Below are 20,099 nucleotides of genomic sequence, written 5' to 3'. Positions count from 1 at the left end.
ATAATACGTCAAGCTCCTAGGGCTTTGTCTTTGAACACTATCTTTTCCCTATTTTTTGGCTATTTTTATGTGAATTATGTTGTCAGAAAATAGCAGCCTTTGGGAGAGTTCGAGGTACTTTGCCCTTGGCTGTCTCATTTGTTTCTTGACCCGCCTGCACGGGTAGATGCAGTTCCGACGACGAGGTCTGGTGGTGTGCTGATAGTGTGTCCTGCGAAGGACCTCTTGTGCATGTTTCATTGAAGCGCCCTCTTCCGATTTGCCCTGAGGCCCGAAGCTCTCGTCGATGCAGTGCTGTTGCTCCGTTAGCAACGCCGAATCTCCATAGCATGGAGATGAGGACTCTCAGCAAAAAGCACATTTTCAGCCATCCCGAATGCTCGAGTCCGTGGTCAAAGAAACTGAGACACGTAGAAAGGGCCATCAACCTTGTCAGTCCAGGAAGATACGTCCCATCCAGACGGCATGATTGGCCGCGTTGGCGCCTGGATCAGTGATGTCTCCATGCATCGTGGGCCCCTCAGAATTGACCAGTCGAGAGACCTACATACCCGCTGTGGCCGGTTGAAAGACCTCTTGCCACCATCCCAAATCCGTCAGAACCCTTGCGCCTTTCTCTGGTGATGATGAAGTTCTTGATGGTTCTCGGTCGGCATTACCTGCGTTTCTCAGAACGCGACAGGGATCAGCAGGGAAACTCGTGAGCCTCAGCAAGCCTTCTCGGGCACCCTCCATCTCGTGTCACAAGACAGGCATCTGGTCATCCCCATGAAGCTACGTAATTAGCTTGTGGTCACCCAATGGGTCTGTGGCGACCCATCCTTGGACCCTGGAGATAGAGAGAGAAAAAATCGTGGGAGCTTCCTGTGCATCCGAAATGTACGTGTGAACTGGCAATGAATTGGCCATGAACTAGCCCATCTTGCGACCTGTCGGATGCCGATGTTCAGTCGCATTGCCCGGGTCCCATGCCCCTGGCTACCTTAGTTAATTGCATGGTGGATCGGCGCTCGATGTCCATTCGCCCTTGGCTCTGTGGAGGAGACCTTCATACTGGGCCCCGTTGATGAAGACATGTGCGTAGAGTTAACTGGGACTTGGAAACTAGAGAGAGCCGCATGCTTGAACACCCGCAAAGTCTGTCTTTATCTCGAAGGCGACCAACTGGGGATCTGGGCAATGACATGTGGCTCTGCGTGCCTGTCTTTTGTTCCACCCATGGAAGTTCTAGACCAGTTTCTTCTGTTACATTCATCCAGATGAGATGCGGGCCACGACAATCCGCGACAGGCACAATCCAGTCAAAAGCCCCTAACGCCCTCGATGTGCCATTATGTACGCCCAAGACACGTCACAGAATTTTATACATGCCAAGCACTCGATAAGGATTGCATGAAGCATCAAACGTGCCTGTGAATAAGCTTTTTGAGATTCTCGAAATTCTCTAGGGTAGACATTCAGCGACAGGTTGGACGGAGCTGAACAGGAGAGCGGAGAAGCTTGTCTGGTTAAGGATTAGCTGTTCCCCCATGCTTCGCCCAGCCAATCAGGAGCCGAATGTTTCGGCCCATGATCTTCCCCAGCTTTTCCCACATCATGTGACTGCACGCTGTGGCGTCATTCCCGTCCCGAGCTGGCCGCTGCAGCAGGCGCAGCCAGGCGAGTTGCAGTCGCATGTGGCACTTGCCTCGGAATCCGTATTCACATGCTCACACGGCGGCTTGATGACACCTGCCTTCCTAACCTAATCAAAGCACAATTGTTGAACCTGGATCGATTCGGCTATCTGATTTCTCGCATCATCGAATCTTGTACTGCTTCATTCTTCATTGAACTTTCTGTTTTCATCCCGAATCGTTAAAGAGACCCTCTCGCCGGATGGGGAAGTGAGGGAACTTTTCTGAGGCTCTCGAGAGTCGCTCGTGCTGCTGTGGGGAAGCTCCTCCAGCGCATTCAACGTCATCCCTATACCATCACCAATGGCTGCGCAATCAACCTTGCGGCATACTGCCGCTGAGGAGATGCTGGCGGCCTTCCTCGACAAATGGACTGGCAGGATACAGACAAAACTCCGCCGAACTTCGCGCACGACGCGTATCCTCGCGACTCTGGCACTCGCGGCCTCAATTATCCTCGGCGCAGAGGGAGGGCGACGATGGTGGAAGAACCGACGGCATGAGCGAGAGCAAGGTCGCAAACTTGTGCGCACCAACTCATGGCTACACAACAAGGATGGATCGCGAACCATCTATGTTCCCTACAAAGATGGGACAACCAAGGTTGTCATCAACACGACCAAGCCGCTCACATTCGACGCTCATCGGCGCCTCTTCCTTAACCCACCGCGCGTTTCTGGACTGCGCGAAGGCACTGTGCCCTCAGCGCAAACCAAGCCCGGTCTGAATCTTGCTTTCCTGCACCAATTTCTGAGTCTGATGAGCATCATGATTCCGAGGTGGTCAAGTAAAGAAGCTGGATTGCTACTCAGCCACGGCGTATTTCTGATGCTGCGGACGTATCTTTCGCTGGTCGTGGCCCGTCTCGACGGTGAGATTGTGCGTGATCTTGTCGCTGGAAATGGCAAGGCTTTCCTCTGGGGCATCCTCAAGGTAAGGGCGAAACCCGTGTGTCCAAGGAGTCGGTCGCTGACAATCAATAGTGGTGCGGACTTGGAGGCTTCGCCTCATATACCAACGCCATGATCAAGTTCCTCGAGTCCAAGGTATCGATCGCATTTCGAACGCGACTTACACGGTACATTCATGACCTCTACCTGAACGATAATCTTAATTACTATAAGCTCTCGAACCTGGACGGAGGCGTTGGCCAAAGCGCGGACCAGTTTATCACCCAAGATCTGACTCTATTCTGTGCAGCAGCCGCCAACATTTACTCGTCACTTGGAAAACCGTTTGTCGATCTTTGCGTCTTTAACTACCAGCTCTACCGGTCGCTTGGTCCTCTTGCTCTGACAGGTCTTATGAGCAATTACTTCTTGACTGCGAGCATCCTTCGAAGGCTTTCCCCGCCATTCGGCAAGCTAAAAGCCGTGGAAGGACGCAAAGAGGGTGACTTCCGAAGCTTGCATGCCAGGTTAATTGCCAATGCTGAGGAGGTTGCCTTCTATGGTGGTGCGGAGACGGAAAAGACGTTCCTGAACCGCGAATTCAAGTCACTGAAGTCGTGGATGGAAGGCATCTACATGCTCAAGATCCGATACAACATCCTCGAAGACTTTATTCTCAAATACAGCTGGAGCGCCTACGGATATCTTCTGGCATCACTGCCCGTATTTTTGCCAGCATGGGGCGGCGTTGGCGGCCGAGCTGAGATGGCCGAGAATGGACACCGGGGAGGCCGAGAACGTAACCGCATGAAGGAGTTTATTACCAACAAGAGGCTCATGCTCTCGCTTGCAGATGCTGGAGGTCGTATGATGTATTCGATCAAGGACCTTTCGGAACTGGCAGGGTACACTAGCCGTGTATACACGCTCATCTCGACTCTGCATCGGGTACATGCCAATGCCTACCATATCCGAGGTGGCCAGAGCGAATTGTATTCGCTATCCGACGTTCAAGGGACGATCCAGAAGGGATTTGACGGTGTTCGGTTTGAGCATGTTCCGGTTGTGGCCCCTGGTCTGTGGCCGCAGGGAGGCGAGGAGTTGCTTGACTCCCTGTCTATCATAATTCGAAGGGGGGAGCATCTACTGGTAAGTTTTTCCCGACACAAGATGTGCCGCTGCTAACGAAGAGCAGATTTCCGGATCAAACGGAGTGGGTAAAAGTGCCATTTCCCGAATTCTCGCAGGTCTCTGGCCAGTATACAGAGGATTGGTGAGTCGGCCCAAGAACATCGGCCAAGACGGCATCATGTTTTTGCCCCAGCGACCGTACCTGAGCCCAGGCACACTTCGCGATCAAGTCATTTATCCCGATGGCCACGTGGACATGCGGGAGAAGCGCAAGTCGGAGGATGACCTCAAGAGCATACTGGAGGCGGCGAGGTTAGGCTACCTTCCCGATCGAGAAGGAGGGTGGGATACGCGAAAGGAGTGGAAGGATGTGCTTAGTGGAGGTGAGAAGCAGAGGATGGGATTTGCTCGTCTGCTATATCATGAACCTCAGTATGCCATCGTGGATGAAGGCACCAGCGCCGTGTCAAGCGACGTGGAAGGCTTGCTCTACGAGACATGCAAGGAGAGGGGCATCAGTAAGTTGATTCCATGGCGACATTTTTTCATGTGATGCTGACATGCGACAGCTCTCATTACCATCTCAACTCGGGCTTCCCTTAAGAAGTACCACACATACAACCTCGTCCTGGGAATGGGAGAGCGAGGCGATGAGTGGGAGTTTGAGCGAATTGGAACAGAGCGAGAGAAGATGCAGGTTGAGAAGGAGTTACAAGAACTGCACGAGCGACTCGCGCAGGTGGACGAGTGGAAGAAGCGACGGGATGAGATCGAGGCTGAGCTGGCAGCGGTGTGGACGGATCAGGGAGAGAAGCTGGAGGCCCCGGCGTATGCGGAAGAGGTTGTTGAGGCCCAAGAGTAGGCCAAGAGTAGGCGAGGCGATTGGAGTGATGGTGCATGGAGCAGGCTGGCGGATATGTCTTGTACAAGCAAGTAAGCAGGAAGAGGGCGAATGGATATCTACGCGCCCACAACTGACGGCATCTTGGGACCATGTGGCTGGCTGCTTCGGCCGTATATGCGGAGTATTTCGAGTTGTCTGATGCTGAATGCGTAGATTGTCTAAGAGTCGAAGCGGTGAGGGAGGTTGTAAACTCTGATCTTGTCTCTAGACTCTGTCATTGACTCCAAGGGTTAGGGTTGCCAGAGTCAAGAAGGACGGACGAGTGCCGAGATGGAGCGCGGCACTCGACCTCATCATCACATCATGGGATGGATGGTACTGAACCCTGCTCTTCTCCCAAGCTTCCAATTGCCCATTGACGCCCCGGGAGCCTGGTTCACAGCCACCACCAACGGCCCCCAGAAGCATCATCCATCCATCCATCGGCTAGCTAGCTCAATAAGCAACAGCTCCAGGGCTTGAGCAAAAAAGCCCCCAGGCTGCCAGGTTCTTCCAGCTCACGCAGCAAACGCCACTAACCAGGCCGTCATCCCCCCAATCACTAGTCTCGCTGGGCACACCACCGCAGCAGACTATTAGCGGCAAGCAGCATCTTAGGGCGCGCCGCGTCGATCCCGGTCTTTGCCCCCCCCAGAAAGGTGCAAAGAGAGAATGGCGAGGTTCTGGACCTGAGCTGAACCGGAAACCACAAGGTTGTGTAGAGACTATTGAACGACAAGAATTGAGTGACAAAATGATCAGCAAAAAAGAAAAAGAGACTATTTTCTCTCTCTCCCTGCCACCCTTTCCTTTCCTTTCCTTTCTCACTTTACCCGTGCCGTGCCGTCTTTTTTGCTGCTTGTCTTGACATCCCGTCCTCTACTAAACGTCCTCTACTAAAGCTGTCTTGCCTTTTCTTGCAAGAGCTTCTGTGGAAATTGCGCAACTTTGACGCAGAACCAGGCTGTCCTTGAAAAAGAGGCTCTGTCCTCTTCCTCAATTGAGCAGCCTGACTACATAATTAACGCGCTTTTTTGTTCATCCCTCTTTTCTCTTTCAGCTAAAGCTTGGTTTTCCCCCCCTGGTCCATTCCAGAGTTCATCGTCATCCAGCTTCTCTCCCCCGCATATTCACCTCTCTTTAGAGTTTCAAAGCTATGCTACATCTTGCTCTGGAATTCCTCTCAACGCCATAAAAGGAAACCAACGAAATATCAACACAAAATTCGTATTGATAAATAAGCTGCAGCCATGATCCGTGGCCATGGCCGCGGTCCCGGCTCCCTCGGCTCTCGCTCCGGCGTCTCTTACATGCCCCCCATTGACGAGAACGAGGTCGCCTCGACACCTTCACCTAGCCCGCCCAAGACTCCTCTTCGAGTACCGCACAAGTCGCCTCGGCGAGGAATGCGGACTCACAACGGCGTCACAAAGATCAACAACAACAACGGCGCCGCAAAGCTCAACGGCGTGCTTCCGCCGCCGTACGTCCCACCTTATATACTCTCCGCCGGGTATTCGCCCCCACACGCGCCGACTCTGCATCCCCCGCCGCCGAGCTATAAGGAGGTGCATGCGGTAAAGGGCAAGATAGTCGAGGGGGACTCGCTTGGCGAGGAGGAGGGAGTTGTTCCACGAGGGCGCATTTGCGGTGTTGATAGGAGAAGAGTGTGTTGCTTGTTTGGTGTTGCCGTGGCCGTCATGGCTATCATTGCCATAGGACTTGGCATTGGACTGACAATTGGCCTGAAGGACAAGTAAGTGAAGCCATCATGAACAAAGGAACCTACCAATTGACCAATCCCTCTAGACGTCAAAACTCAACCGAGGACAACTCCCCATTGAAGGATCCCAACTTCCCAGCCGGCTCTTTCTCCTTCAAGGCCAACCTCCAGAAGCCGTTGACAGAGTGTACCTCGAATCCATCCACATGGCGCTGCTACCCCTATACCGAGGGCGAACCCGCGACCTTTTTCTGGATCATCACCTACGTCAACACCCAGTTCTACAAGATCTCATCCACCGACAACCCCTTTGCACCCTCCTTCACCAACCTCACCCTTGAGCTCCTGGACGAAAACACGCCCAAGGAGCGTCTTCTCTTTTCCTTCTCCATGAACAAGACTGTCGTGCCGGACGACCAACTTTCGTCTAGCAACCGTGCTGCGCGGTGTACCTTTGACGACACGCGCTTCGAGGCCACACTGTGGACACACAGGAGTAAGGGCCACGACAATGACGACGACACATCCGATAACAGCAAGTTTGTCGCCTGGCCTGGCGACGTCGAGATTGTTCAGAGCAAGTCCTTCAAAAGCGGATCGCCAAGATGCGTGGATGACGACGGCGACAAGGTGGGCGACGTCAAGTCTCGCTCAGGGGCTTGTGAATGTCGATACACCAACTTTGACACGGACTAATCAGTCCACCACGTGCTTACCACAGCGTGTCGACCACATTGAATGAATTGTTGGTAATGGATGCTTAGGTGATTTTACTAATGGTTTAGCGGAAAAAGGAACAGGCGATTAAGCGATGGAGTTAATGATACCCAGATATGACAAACTGCTTTTGGTTGGAATAAGCATCAACGATACGTAGCGTATACGAAGTACAAAATGAACCTCGATTAATGAAAACGAAACAATCCACCTACCAAAAAAGAAAAGGAATTAAGCGGTAAAAAGCAAGCTGCCCGAACCTTGAACTCCTGCATGCATGTATCACTTGATACAGTCTCAAAGGAATAAGACACGCGTGACAACCAAGAAAAAAAGAAAATCGACTTTGACCTGCCTTCTCAAATCAAACATCAAAATCTCCCTTTCCACCTGCGGTTATATACGCAAATGCAGGAAGATTGCCATCCGCGAGCCTCTGCTCGAGATGCTTCGTCCTGGCCATGAGATTGCGGATGGCCATGGGCATGTCATCCATGGCCGCCTGAACAAACTTGTCGAGATTGTTCATCTTGACACAAGTCTTGAGACTCCTTGTACTGGGCTCAGAGACTCGCTTGTTGACCTTTGATCCACGTTCCTTGCGATCCGGAAACCGCATCTTGCTCCTGTCATATATTGAGCCAGTCTTCTTAGCATTCCCTCGCCCAGCGCCACTCTTGGGAAGATCAAATCTTATTCCCCGTCGCGCCGTAGGAACAGGAGATTTATCGCTGCTACTTTCAGATACACTGCCATCAGGTTCGGCGCGTGCGCAACGCAAGTTGGTGTAAGACCCCCCGGCATCCTCCTGAGCAGCTTCGTCATCGTCCATAGCAGCAGTTTCAAGGCTGGGTGGATTGAGCCATGAGGGAGCTGCTGCTGCCGCCGACGGCTGGTCGCCAACAGGCCTCCGGGCAATCCGCTGGGGGACACGCAAATTGGCAGGTCGCCGAGGAATCTGATGTTGGCCTTGACCAGGAACAGGCTGCTGATGCCCACCAACAGGTGGTTGAGGGGTCTGGTCTCTATCACCAGAAGCACCAGAAGCCCTGGATTGTCGATCCATCCACTTCTGAAAATACTCGAGTCCTTCCGCGGGAGCGGAGTCTGCCTGCTGCTCATGTCGGTGAGGCTCTGATCCCGGGTCTGGGTGCAGGAATGGTATGATGCCTCCAGCCATAGACTCTTCGAGGGCATCGGCAACGTCGTCATCTATTGGATCAGGTATGGGCTCCGGAGTTTTAGGACCAAAAAAACACTCCCAGAAGTATGCCATTTCTTCGGGGCCCTGGTAGAAGGGATGCATCTTGCGAATCGCAATCTCTCGCAGAAGCGCCGTGATGCTGGGTCGTTCGCCCGGCACCTCGAGCTGGCATCGCATAATTAGGTCGCGCAGAGTAGGATCGACATGGGAGAATGATGGGTCTTGGAGCACCCATCCATAGGTGTTCCCTGATTGTGTCCCATCCATACTATCAAAATGATAGGCATCGAATGGATACGCCTCGGTAAGAAATGTGATGGCCGCTTCCATCTATGGCTTGTCAGCGGGATCAGGATGTAGGGATGATGAAACTAACCACTTTACCAATGAAAAAGATGTTTGTCCAAGTACCGAACCGGCCAGCAATCGGATGTCCTTGAGTGAGATCTTCACCTGCGAATTGGGATCCGTCCAGGCTGACGCCTTCGTCTGTCCGCAGTTGGTCCCAGTCCTGGTGAACTTGCTCCTAGTAGCAGTTAGAGACTGTTGATGTATGTGTTGAATATGTCACGTACCGGAGTCACTCTGTGGAGCTTGCAAGGCTTCCTCATCTTCCAGTACCGGGAATCGCCCCAGGTCTTCCATTTTTCGCTCATGATGTAACTAAAGGCACCGAGATCGTGAAGCTAGGAATTCGTCAACGCGTGACTCATGCGCTCAGGTGTTTGGGGAATTACCTTGAAAATAGGGTTGTGCGGATGGCTACCAGCTGTACCAGCGAGAACTATCAACCAGGTTAGAAGGGGTGAATATGTAGAACACATGCACATACCGTTTAACTCTTCCAAGTCTAGGTGAACATCGTGCGATTGTTGGATATTCTCCAGTTGCGCCAAGAAGTGTTCCAGACGGTTGGTATCAATGGCTGTTTGCAACTCTTTGTCAAAGTCTCTGTGCATGGCAAGGAAAGAAGGCACATATGCAACAGAGGCAACTCCCCGGACCACTGGACACGAATCAGTACAAGGACACAAGTGTATAAGGGGAGATACATACGGCATTCCCAGATGCCCCAAAGAGTCCTGTCCGGGAATTGCACATCCATCTGACTAGCTAGGGTCAATACCTTGTGCAAGTCTCCGTGTTCCATGAACTCAAAGACGATGAGTTGGAGGGATCCGGCGTTGAAGTCTGAGCCATTTCTGTACCGGAGACGAACTAGAGGATTCCTCTGTCTGACTTCATCCTGTATCTTCATGGCTTCAGCGTGTAGGTCGAGGATCTGGCTGGTATGCTCGGCACCGGCGTATCGAAGGTGAAAGCGGGATTCCCTTCCAACGTCAAAGTCTCTACCAAGAGCCCTTTTGATGACCACCTTTTTACTAGATCCATCCTCAAACCAAACCCTCCATAAGGAAACATATCCATGACCGCCGGCAGCAAGGACTTTGATGAATTCGAACCTGAGGCCCTTCCACTGTACATCGTCAATGCCGCGCCTTGCAGCCGCGTCATCTACGTGCTGAGGTAGGTTTTTGGGCCGCGCGTTGCGATAGTAGAAGTTGTATCTCTGGTTCAAGCGGCGATGGTTGTGTCGGACCTTTCCCCAATATTCTATTGGAATCTCTGGACAGTTGTGGAACAAGACCTCGGTTTCGCCCCTGACGATGGCGCCCTGCAAGGTCATCATATTGCGCCAATGGAGGAGGTCGTTATCAGGCACCATGATGGTCCTGACTTGAATCTCTTCGGGCCGCATGTTGAAATGATGGTGAATGAATGATTGAAAGTGTCTCTATCGTGTGAACATGACGAAGTGCCACAGTCGGATGGGGGATTTCCTTGGTAATAAGCATGTTCGGGAACAAAGACGCGACAACTTCAACGCCCGACTGGTTCTGCATGGCGGCAGTCCGATTCGTAACAAGGGAGGAAGCTCAGATGCCAAAGCCAGCGTCAATGGCAGTATTGTGAGGGACTCGAGGCCGAATCTGGATGTTTTGGGACAAAGGATCGCGGGGAGACCGTTGGTGTTTGGCAACTTCTTTGTTGAGCGGCTTGGTTGGGCCCAACAGCAAATAACCGATTCTAATTTGGGAGCCGAAGCCAGGGAGACGAGGACGGCTGTGCGCGGTGTGAAAGAAATCTCTTTGATGCTGCGGTGCACTCCGTGATGATGGGTGAATGCGTAGGTGATTCGTCGAAGCTATTGTCAATGCAGCCATGATGGCTGAATCTGAGGAGGGGGAGCTCCTATTCTCACCTGAAGACATCGTCTTTGTCCCAATTATGATGGTATCATCGGGGAACGAGGGCACCTTGGTCGGCTTCGTGTGGCACAATGAATTGAGTCTCGTGGAGACGGTCTTGGTGTTGACCACCTCGAGCCTGCTGTCTTCATGTCATGTCCTCGGATGAATTAGAATGGGGGCCAGGGTAGGTCTGTAGAAGCAACGGGCGCCATGTGGGGCAGCTGGTGCCTTTCTTCCTGTAGCGCCGCGGGCAAAAGAGGTACGTACAATATCCGCCCGCGTGGAACGACGTGGGACCACGACTTTAGGCTAAATTGCTTTCTCCCGGAGCTTCATCCTCTCGGCCATGATATTCAGCATCAATTCTACCCTTATTCTTCCGCGCAAATCCACCGACAGAAAAAACCTCTTCAAGCTCCCAAGACTGGGGAACCTGGGCAAATGCTCGTGGGCTGTAAGAAAGCTGATACTACTACCACGTCACCCAGCCTTGACCAGAGTCATCCGACGACCCGGCCGGGGAATGGTACGGGGTCTGTGGATGGTCTGCCGCATCAATCACAGAAGGCCAAATGCTGTCCTGGCACACCCGCGACAGAATCCACCGGGCCTTTGCCGCGAGGCCGACTCCAGTTGTGGTTAAACGCACAAATGGGCGTCGACGGAGCTCCCGGTCTGCCACAGTAAGCTGCCGCAAGCTCCAGACGACCGACGCCAAGGGACCTGCATCATCTGGGCCTACAGAATGGGACATGACACCCATCTCGCTGTCATGATATGTGCGGCGCATAATTGCTTTTGGCCTAGATCTCCTGCTGCTTTTCTCGCCTCTCCCCCCCACAACGAGGGCTTGGTTCGCGGGGTGATTCTGCGTCCTTCTCTTGGCCCGGGGTGGCTGTACATGTGCCAGATGCTCGAACGACAAATAGAGTGATTTGAGTTTCAGCGTGCGGTGAGTTTTGCATGTCCCTGATCCTGCTCGGTGAGACCTTGACCGACAGTATGGGCTTTTGTCCAGACGATATGGAGAATCACTCGGGACGTCGGCCATGATGGCTAGAGGGCCAGCGTTTACTCTCAGCCTCAGCCAGCTCAACCGCGGCGATAAGCGATTGAGATCCCAGCTCGGCCATGAGCGTCTTGCAGTGGATCACACGCCCTTCTGGAAATACTAGGCTAGTGATCCAATTTGAAAATATCCAGCGCGGCCACCGCTCTTCCCAAACATCCAGATGCCCACCCTTCGCCGGGTGAATTCCCTTGGGCCCCACAGAGGCGGCAATGGTGGCCGGGCTGGTCGATACGACCTCGAATCGATGAGACCACGCCTCATTCTTGCACGACCGTTGCACACCTCTCACGCTTTCAGTTCACGCCCAGCCAGACCCATGATACTTACTGTCCCTTCCCTACCTTACCCGTGGACAACACTGCACTCTCTCGCCTGCGCTAGCCGTCCACGTCTCGCCGACCCATGCTCGATGGAGTCGCGCTATCAATGCCATGCCGTGCCATTCTCTGTCATGCCGCGCCCATGAGGGACGCCGGGTGAAGCTGGAAAGTCGAAAGCTGGGCCGACTGAGGCATAACCTCGAGACGGGATGTGGATGTTCTCCTCTCTGGCTCAGGAGCTCGACGTAGCATAAATACGCCTGTTCCCTCCCTCCTCTCGGGGTTTGCTTCTTCTCCCTCTTCCTCCTCCTTGTCCTCATCTATCCAATTGTACCCAGAGACAACATCACAACCACCAAAATGGCTGATATCCCCACCGTCAAGCTCAGCAGCGGCCACGAGATGCCCCAGGTCGGCTTCGGCCTCTGGAAGGTTGACAACGCCACCTGCGCCGACACCGTTTACGAGGCCATCAAGGCTGGTTACCGTCTGCTGGATGGTGCCTGCGGTACGTGAATGCTTCCCTTCTACCAGCTTGAAGCCACTATAGAGTTGCTTGTCCTCCGTCGATAATGTCCTCGGCGGAATAACACCAACAACGTCTGCCCCTCCTTCGATGCTATATCCCTGCTCGCTGCCCCTCCATTGCCCCCTGTCCACTCCCAATTACCCCGGCAGAATAGCCACAAAGGACCCCTGCAAATCTGCCCCTCCACCAGCGTCATATCAGTTGAGAGCTCGGCCCCACCAGGCGATGGCTTCATGAGACCTGTAGGATTGAGCCATGATATGACACACTTTGTTCCCCTCAAAGAGACCCAAAATGAAGCAAATTCTGATATTTAATCTCTATAGACTACGGAAACGAGAAGGAGTGTGGTGAGGGTGTCGCCCGCGCCATCAAGGAGGGCATCGTGAAGCGCGAGGACCTCTTCATCGTCTCCAAGCTCTGGCAGACCTACCACGAGGAGCAGCACGTCGAGCCCATCACCCGCCGACAGCTTGCCGACTGGCAGGTTGACTACTTCGACCTCTTCCTCATCCACTTCCCCGTCGCCCTCGAGTACATCGACCCCTCCGTCCGCTACCCTCCCGGCTGGCACATCGACGACGCCCAAACCGAGATCCGATGGGGCAAGGCCACCAACCAGGAGACCTGGGGTGCCATGGAGAAGCTCGTTGAGAAGGGCCTGGCCAAGTCTATTGGTATCTCCAACTTCCAGTCCCAGGCCATCTACGACCTCCTCAAGTACGCCAAGATCCGACCCGCCACTCTCCAGGTCGAGCTTCACCCCTACTACCAGCAGACCGAGCTCGTCCGCCTGGCCAAGGCTGAGGGCATCGCCCTGACTGCCTACTCTTCCTTCGGCCCTGCCGGCTTCATCGAGCTCGACATGGACCGTGCCAAGGACGCTGTTCCCCTGATGCAGCACGAGGTCTTCACCACCCTCGCCGAGAAGTACGGCAAGACCCCCGCCCAGGTCCTCCTCCGATGGTCTACCCAGCGAGGCATCTCCGTTATCCCCAAGTCTACCCGTCCCGACCTCATGCAGGAGAACCTGGCCTCTGTCAACTTTAACATTGACGAGGAGGACATGGCCCGCATCGCCAAGATGGACCTGCACCTCAAGTTCAACCAGCCCACCAACGTGAGTATTACCGCTTCTGCTGTCGTCTCGAGTATTATGCTAATGCCCTACAGTACTTCCCCACCGAGAAGCTCTGGATCTTTGCTTAGAGCAATGACATGTGACGAATTTAAAAAGAAAGAGATAACTTGGGAAACATTTTGTTTTGGGACATTAGGCGTTTGTTGATGATGGGCTGCATTTTGTAGAGTCCAAAGGACATGATGGAGGAAATCCGCCTCATAGAATTCAAAACACAGTTACCCCTTCAAAGGAATGTCGTGGCTTTCATCGGTGATGATGTGGTTGAGCTGAAACATGGCCGGTCATCGAAGTTGAATATGCGCATTTGATGAATTTCGCGTTCACTTGAAACTGTCTAGACGTTATCGACAACTTGACTGGAAATCTTTATTCTGTCTTTGATAACCATCAGTGCGTGTGCTACTGATGGGCCGGAATGCGGATGAAAGAACCCCCGCCCCAAACGCCATGCTGTTTATCATGATGCCTTTCAAAACTCTTGATGTTCATGCTCTTACGAAAGCTGTGGGAAATGTTAGCTGGCGTTCCTTTTGTTGTCAAGGGGAAACTTACTGGCATCAATCTGTTTGATCTGAGGCAATGTTAATCGGATCCTGTTCCTATACGCCACCGGCTCCTGCAGCTGCAGCGGATTCCCCTCAAAGTACACCGTTGTGAGGTTTTTCTTGTCCGCGAGGTACTTGGACACCTCCTTGTAGTCGCTAACAAGGTTGTAACTGGCCCAGAGCTCCTCCAGCTCAGCGAGGGGTGCAAGACCCTCAATGCTGGTGACCTTATTGTTTGAAATGTCGAGCACTCGCAGTTTAACGTTGTGCTCGAGGCCCTCTAGCGATTCTAGGAGGTTGTGTGAGATGTATAGCTCCTCGAGTGTTGGGACGTCCTTGAGCGGGGACAAGTCGGTTATGCGGTTCGACTGGATGCTCAGGAGGCGCAGGCTGGGTAGACCGCCGAGACCGGAAAGCTCGGTAATCTTGTTCTTTGCCACCCACAGCTCCTCGAGAGCAACGAGGGTGTCAAGGTTCTTCAGCTCGCGGATACGGTTCGATCCAAGCTCAAGTGAAGTCAGCTTATCCAGCCCTTCGAGCCCCTCGATCTTGCCAATCTTGTTGGCTACAAGGAACAGCTCCTTGAGATCCTTGAGGTGGCTGATGTGCTTGATGTGCTTGACCTTGTTGAAGCTGAGGTCGAGGCTCGTGAGGTTTGTTAGGTCGTCGAGGCCGCGGACGTGCGAGATGAGGTTGTCGTAGAGGTCAAGGTCCTGGAGGGTCTCGGCGAGGCCCGAGAGGCCGTCGATCTCCTGGATGCTGTTTTGGCGGAGGCAGACGCGGGCGGCCTTCTTGAAGCGGTCGAGGCGGAGCGAGGCTATTGACCCGATGCGGGAGTGGGAGCACATGATTTCGTCCGTCTCGGGGTCTTCGTCATCGAGGAGGTCTGTAAGCCGTGTTAGTGAACTGTCGCATGCCCAGTGCATAGAGTACTGAGATTATTACCCTCATCGGCGTTAATAGTCTCGCCGCCCAGGACATTCTCGTCATCTGAATATTCAGGATCGGACAGCGCCTCTGGATTTGTCACGAGAGCAGCCTTGGGGACCCGAAGCTTGCCATCCCAGCCCTTGCTGTTCCTTAGGCCAGGGCTGGTCTCTCCCTCGGCGCGCGGGGACGGGTGATCATCCTGGATATCGATGTGCGCGTGCGAGTCGTTTTCCTTGTCGGAGCTAGGCATCGCGATTGAACAGTCTTGGAGGAGGAGGGGCGGTGATGATGTATTTGATGGCGGGGCAGGAAGAGACGTTGAGAAGCGTGTTATCTGCGTTTAAAACGGACAAGTTTGAGAGTGGGTAACGAGAGTTTAAAGCAGAAAGTTCGAGAATGGGAAGAAAATTAACCAGGGAGGGAAAAGGAAAAAGGAACAAGTCGCGGAATTGGTCGGTTCGGTGATTGTAAATAGTTCCAGTTTTTGGGATCTCCAGGAACCAAGGCGACAAAGGTCCCAGTCCGGGCGGGCTGCATGAAAAAAGGACGGGTCCAGCCAGGCACTCACGCTCACTCACATTCACAGGCGGAGAACGGCGCTGTAATGGTTGCGCCAATTGGCACGTCGCAGCCCGGAGCCGAGTGACGTTGAGGGCGAATCAGTCCACCCCAGGCTTGCAAGATGCCTGAAAGCGGGGGTCAAGCGTTCATCATGGGCTGGGCTTGTTGATGCAGAATGTTAAAGAAGTAGTTATACAGAGAGTTATTACAGAGAGTATTATCTTGAAAGGATTAGATATTGTTCAATTCTGAATAGACATGTCGTAGTTTTTCTGGCTATTTCGTGAATGATTCTCACTACCTCTAGGTGCCCACGTACTGTACCTCTAAGCTCTCACTTGAGTGTCGCCTTTTCGCCTCACCAACTGGCAACACCACTCGTTCTCCTGCACATCATCATCCGCAGCTGCAGGGCCCCGAGCCCAGTCGCGAGCGAACATGTCATAAAGCCTCAACCCCTTTCGACCACAGCATCCCACGTCTCTATCTTTCCCCCTTGCCAGCTGTCCCTCTGCTGCTTGCCCTGCCTCGTTCGCATTTTCAGCAATGGTGATCCAGCGTATCTCGCGCCCTTGGACCGCCGGGAGGACGTTGCCGATATGCAGAGCAGCAGCAGCAATCGGGCGGCCCGTCGGGGGACGCGCGAGGTGCTTCCATGTCGCGCCTGTCCTGATGCCCCCGCTGATCTTTGGTGGCCTGTTTGTGGCTCTGTGGTCTTGGAAGTGTGCCATGATGGTGCTGTTCCAGAACGCCATCATCTACAACCCATTCCTGCCGCCCAATGCGCGGAGCATGCGCATTGATGAGTTCTCGCGTGAGTGCGGGGGCGTTCAATGGAGAGAGGAGAGAATACGATCTCTAGATGGGACTGAGATTGCCTTGTGCGTGTCGGATATGCCTGCGTCTGCCACTGGGGCCAAGAAGCCTGTCTATATCCTCTATTTTCAAGGTTTGTTACATCATGAGGCCTTTTCTCTCGATGAAACTCATCCAAGACTCTAGGAAATGGATCTTCAATACCTCCAAGACTTCCTCATCTGTCTTGGATTCTTCGTCGAGCTCGCGACAATGATCCGTCCGTCACCTATACCATGGTTTGTCTAAGCTATCGAGGCTATTGGACCTCTCACGACCGGCCATCTGAGCCAGGTATTGATTTGGACTCACAAGCGGCCCTGCAGTGGATATCTCAATTACACGAGTCCAGAGCAGAGGGAACTGATCAGAAGCCGACAGTCGTGCTTTGGGGCCAAAGCATTGGATGCGGATTTGCCACCAATCTGGCTGCCAAAGGGAAATGCCCTCCCAACATCAAACTTGATGCCCTTGTCCTAGAGACTCCATTCACATGTACAAGAGCAATGCTGCAGGCATTATACCCCCAGAAGTGGCTCCCATACCAGTACCTGTGGCCATTCCTCCGGAACCACCTGGACAGCTGGACCAACCTCGGCATGATAGCCAAGAGGTTCAAGGAGAGCCCGCCGGGGGTTTACATCGTGGAAGCGGGGAAGGACGAGCTGGTACCCGGCGATCACGGCGAAAAGCTCCAGCGGCGCTGCGAACTCGTTGGGCTCCCAGTGGAACGGCACAGGGTGCGCGGGGCGCTGCATAATGAAGCCATGGTGAGGGCCAGTGGGAAGCAGGCTCTCGCCGACTCCATCTCGACGGCCGCTGCAAGGGCCCAGCACGGAGATTGATGAACGGGATTGGGCTTTGAAACTCAGGGATATGGCATCTTGACATGTCTGGTTCAACTGGCGTGAATTCGGGACATGTCGGCCGTGGCGGAACAGGGATATCTAGAGTGTGTGACTGAGAAATGCCGTCACGGTCGAACAGCCTGACGGATCCGTATGGTAGATCACCACCCCCCGTCGATGCCCTCAAGTCTCAGGGAGGTTTTGCACTAGGCTTTGAACTAAGACCCAGCAAACCGAGTTGTGTGGAGGTGTTGGGAGAGCCATCCATGCCAGGTACCGTACACACACACACAGAGCTTACCACCCCTGGCAGGATTCCTAGCCCACGGACCCCAAGGCTAGCCCGGTGGTCCACCACCGTCAATGGGAGGAGAAAAAAAAGAAGCATGGGTTTTGAAAAGAAAGTTGTTTGCCGGAGTGTGTGCGAGTGTGAGCAGCTGGTTTCGCTTGGTCGTGAGAATTAGATAGAGGACAATAAGCTCCCACAACGATACGTCCTCGAGGAGGCTCAGGATGGGCTTCAATTGAGTCCAATTGATTCCTCCAGCTCTCGCAATGAATCTCCAGCAAAAAAATGACGAGGCTCGCTCAGAAATTGTGAGCCTTGCAGCTCCATCGCCGAGCATGCGTTAGCATCCAGTCCCAGCACCACCAAGATGTCTGCCTTGTGATGGAGGCTCACGCAAGTGGGGGGCTCCATATTTCCTCGAGGCGAACTGTTGTTCCACGCACTGAAGCCCAGAACTTGGAAGCTTTTTTTCAAGCCAACAAACCAAAAGGAAATAACGAGATGGTACTAACCCTTGCATTATTATCTACGCACCCCAGCCCCCCCTTTTCAGAGTGTGACTCGATCCCTGCGAGACAGCAAACCTCACTGCCCCGATTCCAATTAAACACCCCTGCCTATCACGTGGTTCCGTGGCAATATCGCGTTCCCCCTTTGGCTCAGCCAAAGCGTCCCACTGACGACTTATCACCACCACCCAAGTCGGCTCCCCGGGGGCTGACTCGCCTTGCTTCCAGGGGGCTTCGTAGGCCAGGTGTGCCGCTATAGCAGGCAGAAGATGCCTTGTTTTCCGCACGGGGCATGCCTGGCTATTATAAAGATGGCGCGTCTGCTCGCCCATTTTGCCAGATCAGAAAAAGAGTGTGAATACTCATTTAAACAAGACGGGCTTCATTCCTGACCCCGAGGTAGGTTTTTAGAACCAAAACAGATTTTCTTACGGCGTCTTTTCATCATTTTTCCATCTTTTGCCTCACTATTATTTCCCTCGTTGCCTCATCTGCCTGCTGCATCATCACCAAGGCACCCCCACCCCAACTCAAGTATAAGAAGCGTGAACAAGTCCCCATCGCTCGCTCGCCTCCAATACCAAATAATCACGGGAAATTCCTTCGACAGCCACCAACATGTTCTCCTCATCCAGACGACACGAATCCTCGAGCAAGAGTTTCTCCAAGAGCCACAAGGTCAACAAGTCTAGCTCGTCTTTCAGCAAGGACAGCGGTGTCACCAAGCGACGACATGAGTCTCGCCATCGGAGACCGACTACGGCTTCTACAGCCACAGCCAGTGATGACACTGTCATGGGAAAGTAAGTACACATAGTCTCTTTTCATGAATATCACAGTTCTAACATGGTCAGCAACTTGACTTCTGCCATCGTCACTCTCGTCGTCGGTGCTGAACAACGCCTCTTTGCCGCTCATGAAGACGTCCTCTGCGGCAGCCCCTTCTTCAGCCACGCTCTTCGAAACGGGTACATGGACGCCGCCACCAAGCGCATCGCCCTTCCCGACGAGGAGCCGGAGATCTTTAGCTCTGTTCTCGAGTATCTCTACAAGGGTGACTACTACCCTCGTCTGGTGCACAACAAGCGACGCAACTCTTGGGAGATTGAGCCCACTACTGAAGAAGAGCGTGCTGCCGTCGAGAGTACCGTCTATCATCGTGGTGTGGATGGTGATCTTCTCAAGGATACTGTCATTTACTGTGCGGCTGAAAAGTATGGGCTGGATGAGCTGAAGAAGCTGGCACTTCGCAAACAAGGACTCCGTAAGTCGTTCCATCTCGTTTCCATCGAACCAACTAACATGTTTACCCTTGAAGAATCCGGTATCCAGTGCAGCACCATCCTCGCCTCGGCCAGATATGCCTACGCCAACACTCCCGACACAGACTCAAAGCTGCGAGCCCACTATCTCGCCCTCATCATCCGCTCTCGCAGTACCTTCAAGCGTAGCGGGACCATGCAGCTCGAGATGTACAACGGAGGCTCGCAGCTGTTCTTTGACTTGTTTGTCGCTCTCTGCAACCACGTCGACGACATTTCCTCCGCCCAGTGAGTCTAGCCCACTCCAATTCAAGTCCGATAGTTGTAAACTAACAAGTCTGCAGAAGCACGCCACGTTCCAACCGCCACTTCTCTTAATACCCACCACCGAGACAAGCGGCACTCTTCTCCCTCATCATTAATGAACCATGAATTTTTCTCTTATTCTTACAATACACGGCAACGGCTTTGCAAAGATTAACCAACATGCAAAAAACTAAAGAAACCAACGGGGACGGGACGGAGTCAAGGCGTCAACAGGTTTCTTTCTACGGAGTTATTGACAAATTTGCCGGGAAACGTCTTTCTGTACTACTATTCTTCTCATGAAACTCTAGGGTCTTTTCACTTCGGAGCACAGGATGTTTGGTATTTGTCTCGCTAAAGCGAGCGGGTTTGGGTCATTTACTTTTCACGATGGGATTTTTGCGAGCGGGATACCAAGACTGACATCTGACGACGGATGGGCGGAAAGTTGTA

The 20,099-nt window shown here is 53.2% G+C and overlaps 7 protein-coding genes across 7 annotated transcripts; 5 read left to right on the top strand and 2 right to left on the bottom strand.

Moving 5' to 3' along the window:
• Positions 1-1,979: 1,979 nt before the first annotated feature.
• LRP88_07676 (ABC transporter transmembrane region 2-domain-containing protein) lies at positions 1,980-4,559 on the top strand (the record flags this gene model as incomplete). The annotated part of the gene is made up of 4 exons (XM_083244195.1): positions 1,980-2,609; positions 2,660-3,715; positions 3,891-4,215; positions 4,267-4,559. The coding sequence occupies 4 exons, from the start codon at positions 1,980-1,982 to the stop codon at positions 4,557-4,559; spliced, it is 2,304 nt and encodes a 767-aa protein (XP_083098689.1).
• A 1,271-nt stretch (positions 4,560-5,830) lies between these two features.
• LRP88_07675 (uncharacterized protein) lies at positions 5,831-6,999 on the top strand (the record flags this gene model as incomplete). The annotated part of the gene is made up of 2 exons (XM_083244194.1): positions 5,831-6,336; positions 6,390-6,999. The coding sequence occupies 2 exons, from the start codon at positions 5,831-5,833 to the stop codon at positions 6,997-6,999; spliced, it is 1,116 nt and encodes a 371-aa protein (XP_083098688.1).
• A 385-nt stretch (positions 7,000-7,384) lies between these two features.
• Positions 7,385-9,983, bottom strand: LRP88_07674 (uncharacterized protein; the record flags this gene model as incomplete). The annotated part of the gene is made up of 6 exons (XM_083244193.1): positions 7,385-8,554; positions 8,604-8,750; positions 8,800-8,910; positions 8,962-9,008; positions 9,057-9,230; positions 9,281-9,983. 6 exons carry the CDS (start codon positions 9,981-9,983, stop codon positions 7,385-7,387), a joined length of 2,352 nt encoding a protein of 783 aa, XP_083098687.1.
• Positions 9,984-12,228: 2,245 nt separating this feature from the next.
• LRP88_07673 (NADP-dependent oxidoreductase domain-containing protein) lies at positions 12,229-13,606 on the top strand (the record flags this gene model as incomplete). Its single annotated transcript, XM_083244192.1, has 3 exons — positions 12,229-12,376; positions 12,724-13,517; positions 13,571-13,606. 3 exons carry the CDS (start codon positions 12,229-12,231, stop codon positions 13,604-13,606), a joined length of 978 nt encoding a protein of 325 aa, XP_083098686.1.
• Positions 13,607-14,026: 420 nt separating this feature from the next.
• Positions 14,027-15,266, bottom strand: LRP88_07672 (uncharacterized protein; the record flags this gene model as incomplete). The annotated part of the gene is made up of 3 exons (XM_083244191.1): positions 14,027-14,043; positions 14,094-14,972; positions 15,032-15,266. 3 exons carry the CDS (start codon positions 15,264-15,266, stop codon positions 14,027-14,029), a joined length of 1,131 nt encoding a protein of 376 aa, XP_083098685.1.
• A 1,043-nt stretch (positions 15,267-16,309) lies between these two features.
• On the top strand, positions 16,310-17,277 carry LRP88_07671 (Alpha/Beta hydrolase protein; the record flags this gene model as incomplete). The annotated part of the gene is made up of 2 exons (XM_083244190.1): positions 16,310-16,526; positions 16,580-17,277. The coding sequence occupies 2 exons, from the start codon at positions 16,310-16,312 to the stop codon at positions 17,275-17,277; spliced, it is 915 nt and encodes a 304-aa protein (XP_083098684.1).
• Positions 17,278-18,696: 1,419 nt separating this feature from the next.
• LRP88_07670 (BTB/POZ domain-containing protein) lies at positions 18,697-19,718 on the top strand (the record flags this gene model as incomplete). The annotated part of the gene is made up of 4 exons (XM_083244189.1): positions 18,697-18,881; positions 18,933-19,342; positions 19,397-19,628; positions 19,685-19,718. The coding sequence occupies 4 exons, from the start codon at positions 18,697-18,699 to the stop codon at positions 19,716-19,718; spliced, it is 861 nt and encodes a 286-aa protein (XP_083098683.1).
• Between the last annotated feature and the right edge of the window lie 381 nt (positions 19,719-20,099).

The sequence above is a fragment of the Fusarium phalaenopsidis genome (genome assembly GCF_050370095.1).
Source record: "Fusarium phalaenopsidis strain FUZ10S chromosome Unknown contig_32302, whole genome shotgun sequence".
NCBI classification, from domain to species: Eukaryota; Fungi; Ascomycota; class Sordariomycetes; order Hypocreales; family Nectriaceae; genus Fusarium; species Fusarium phalaenopsidis.
The sequence above is the reverse complement of the archived record's forward strand: the minus strand, read 5'-3'. Positions and strand labels throughout refer to the sequence as shown.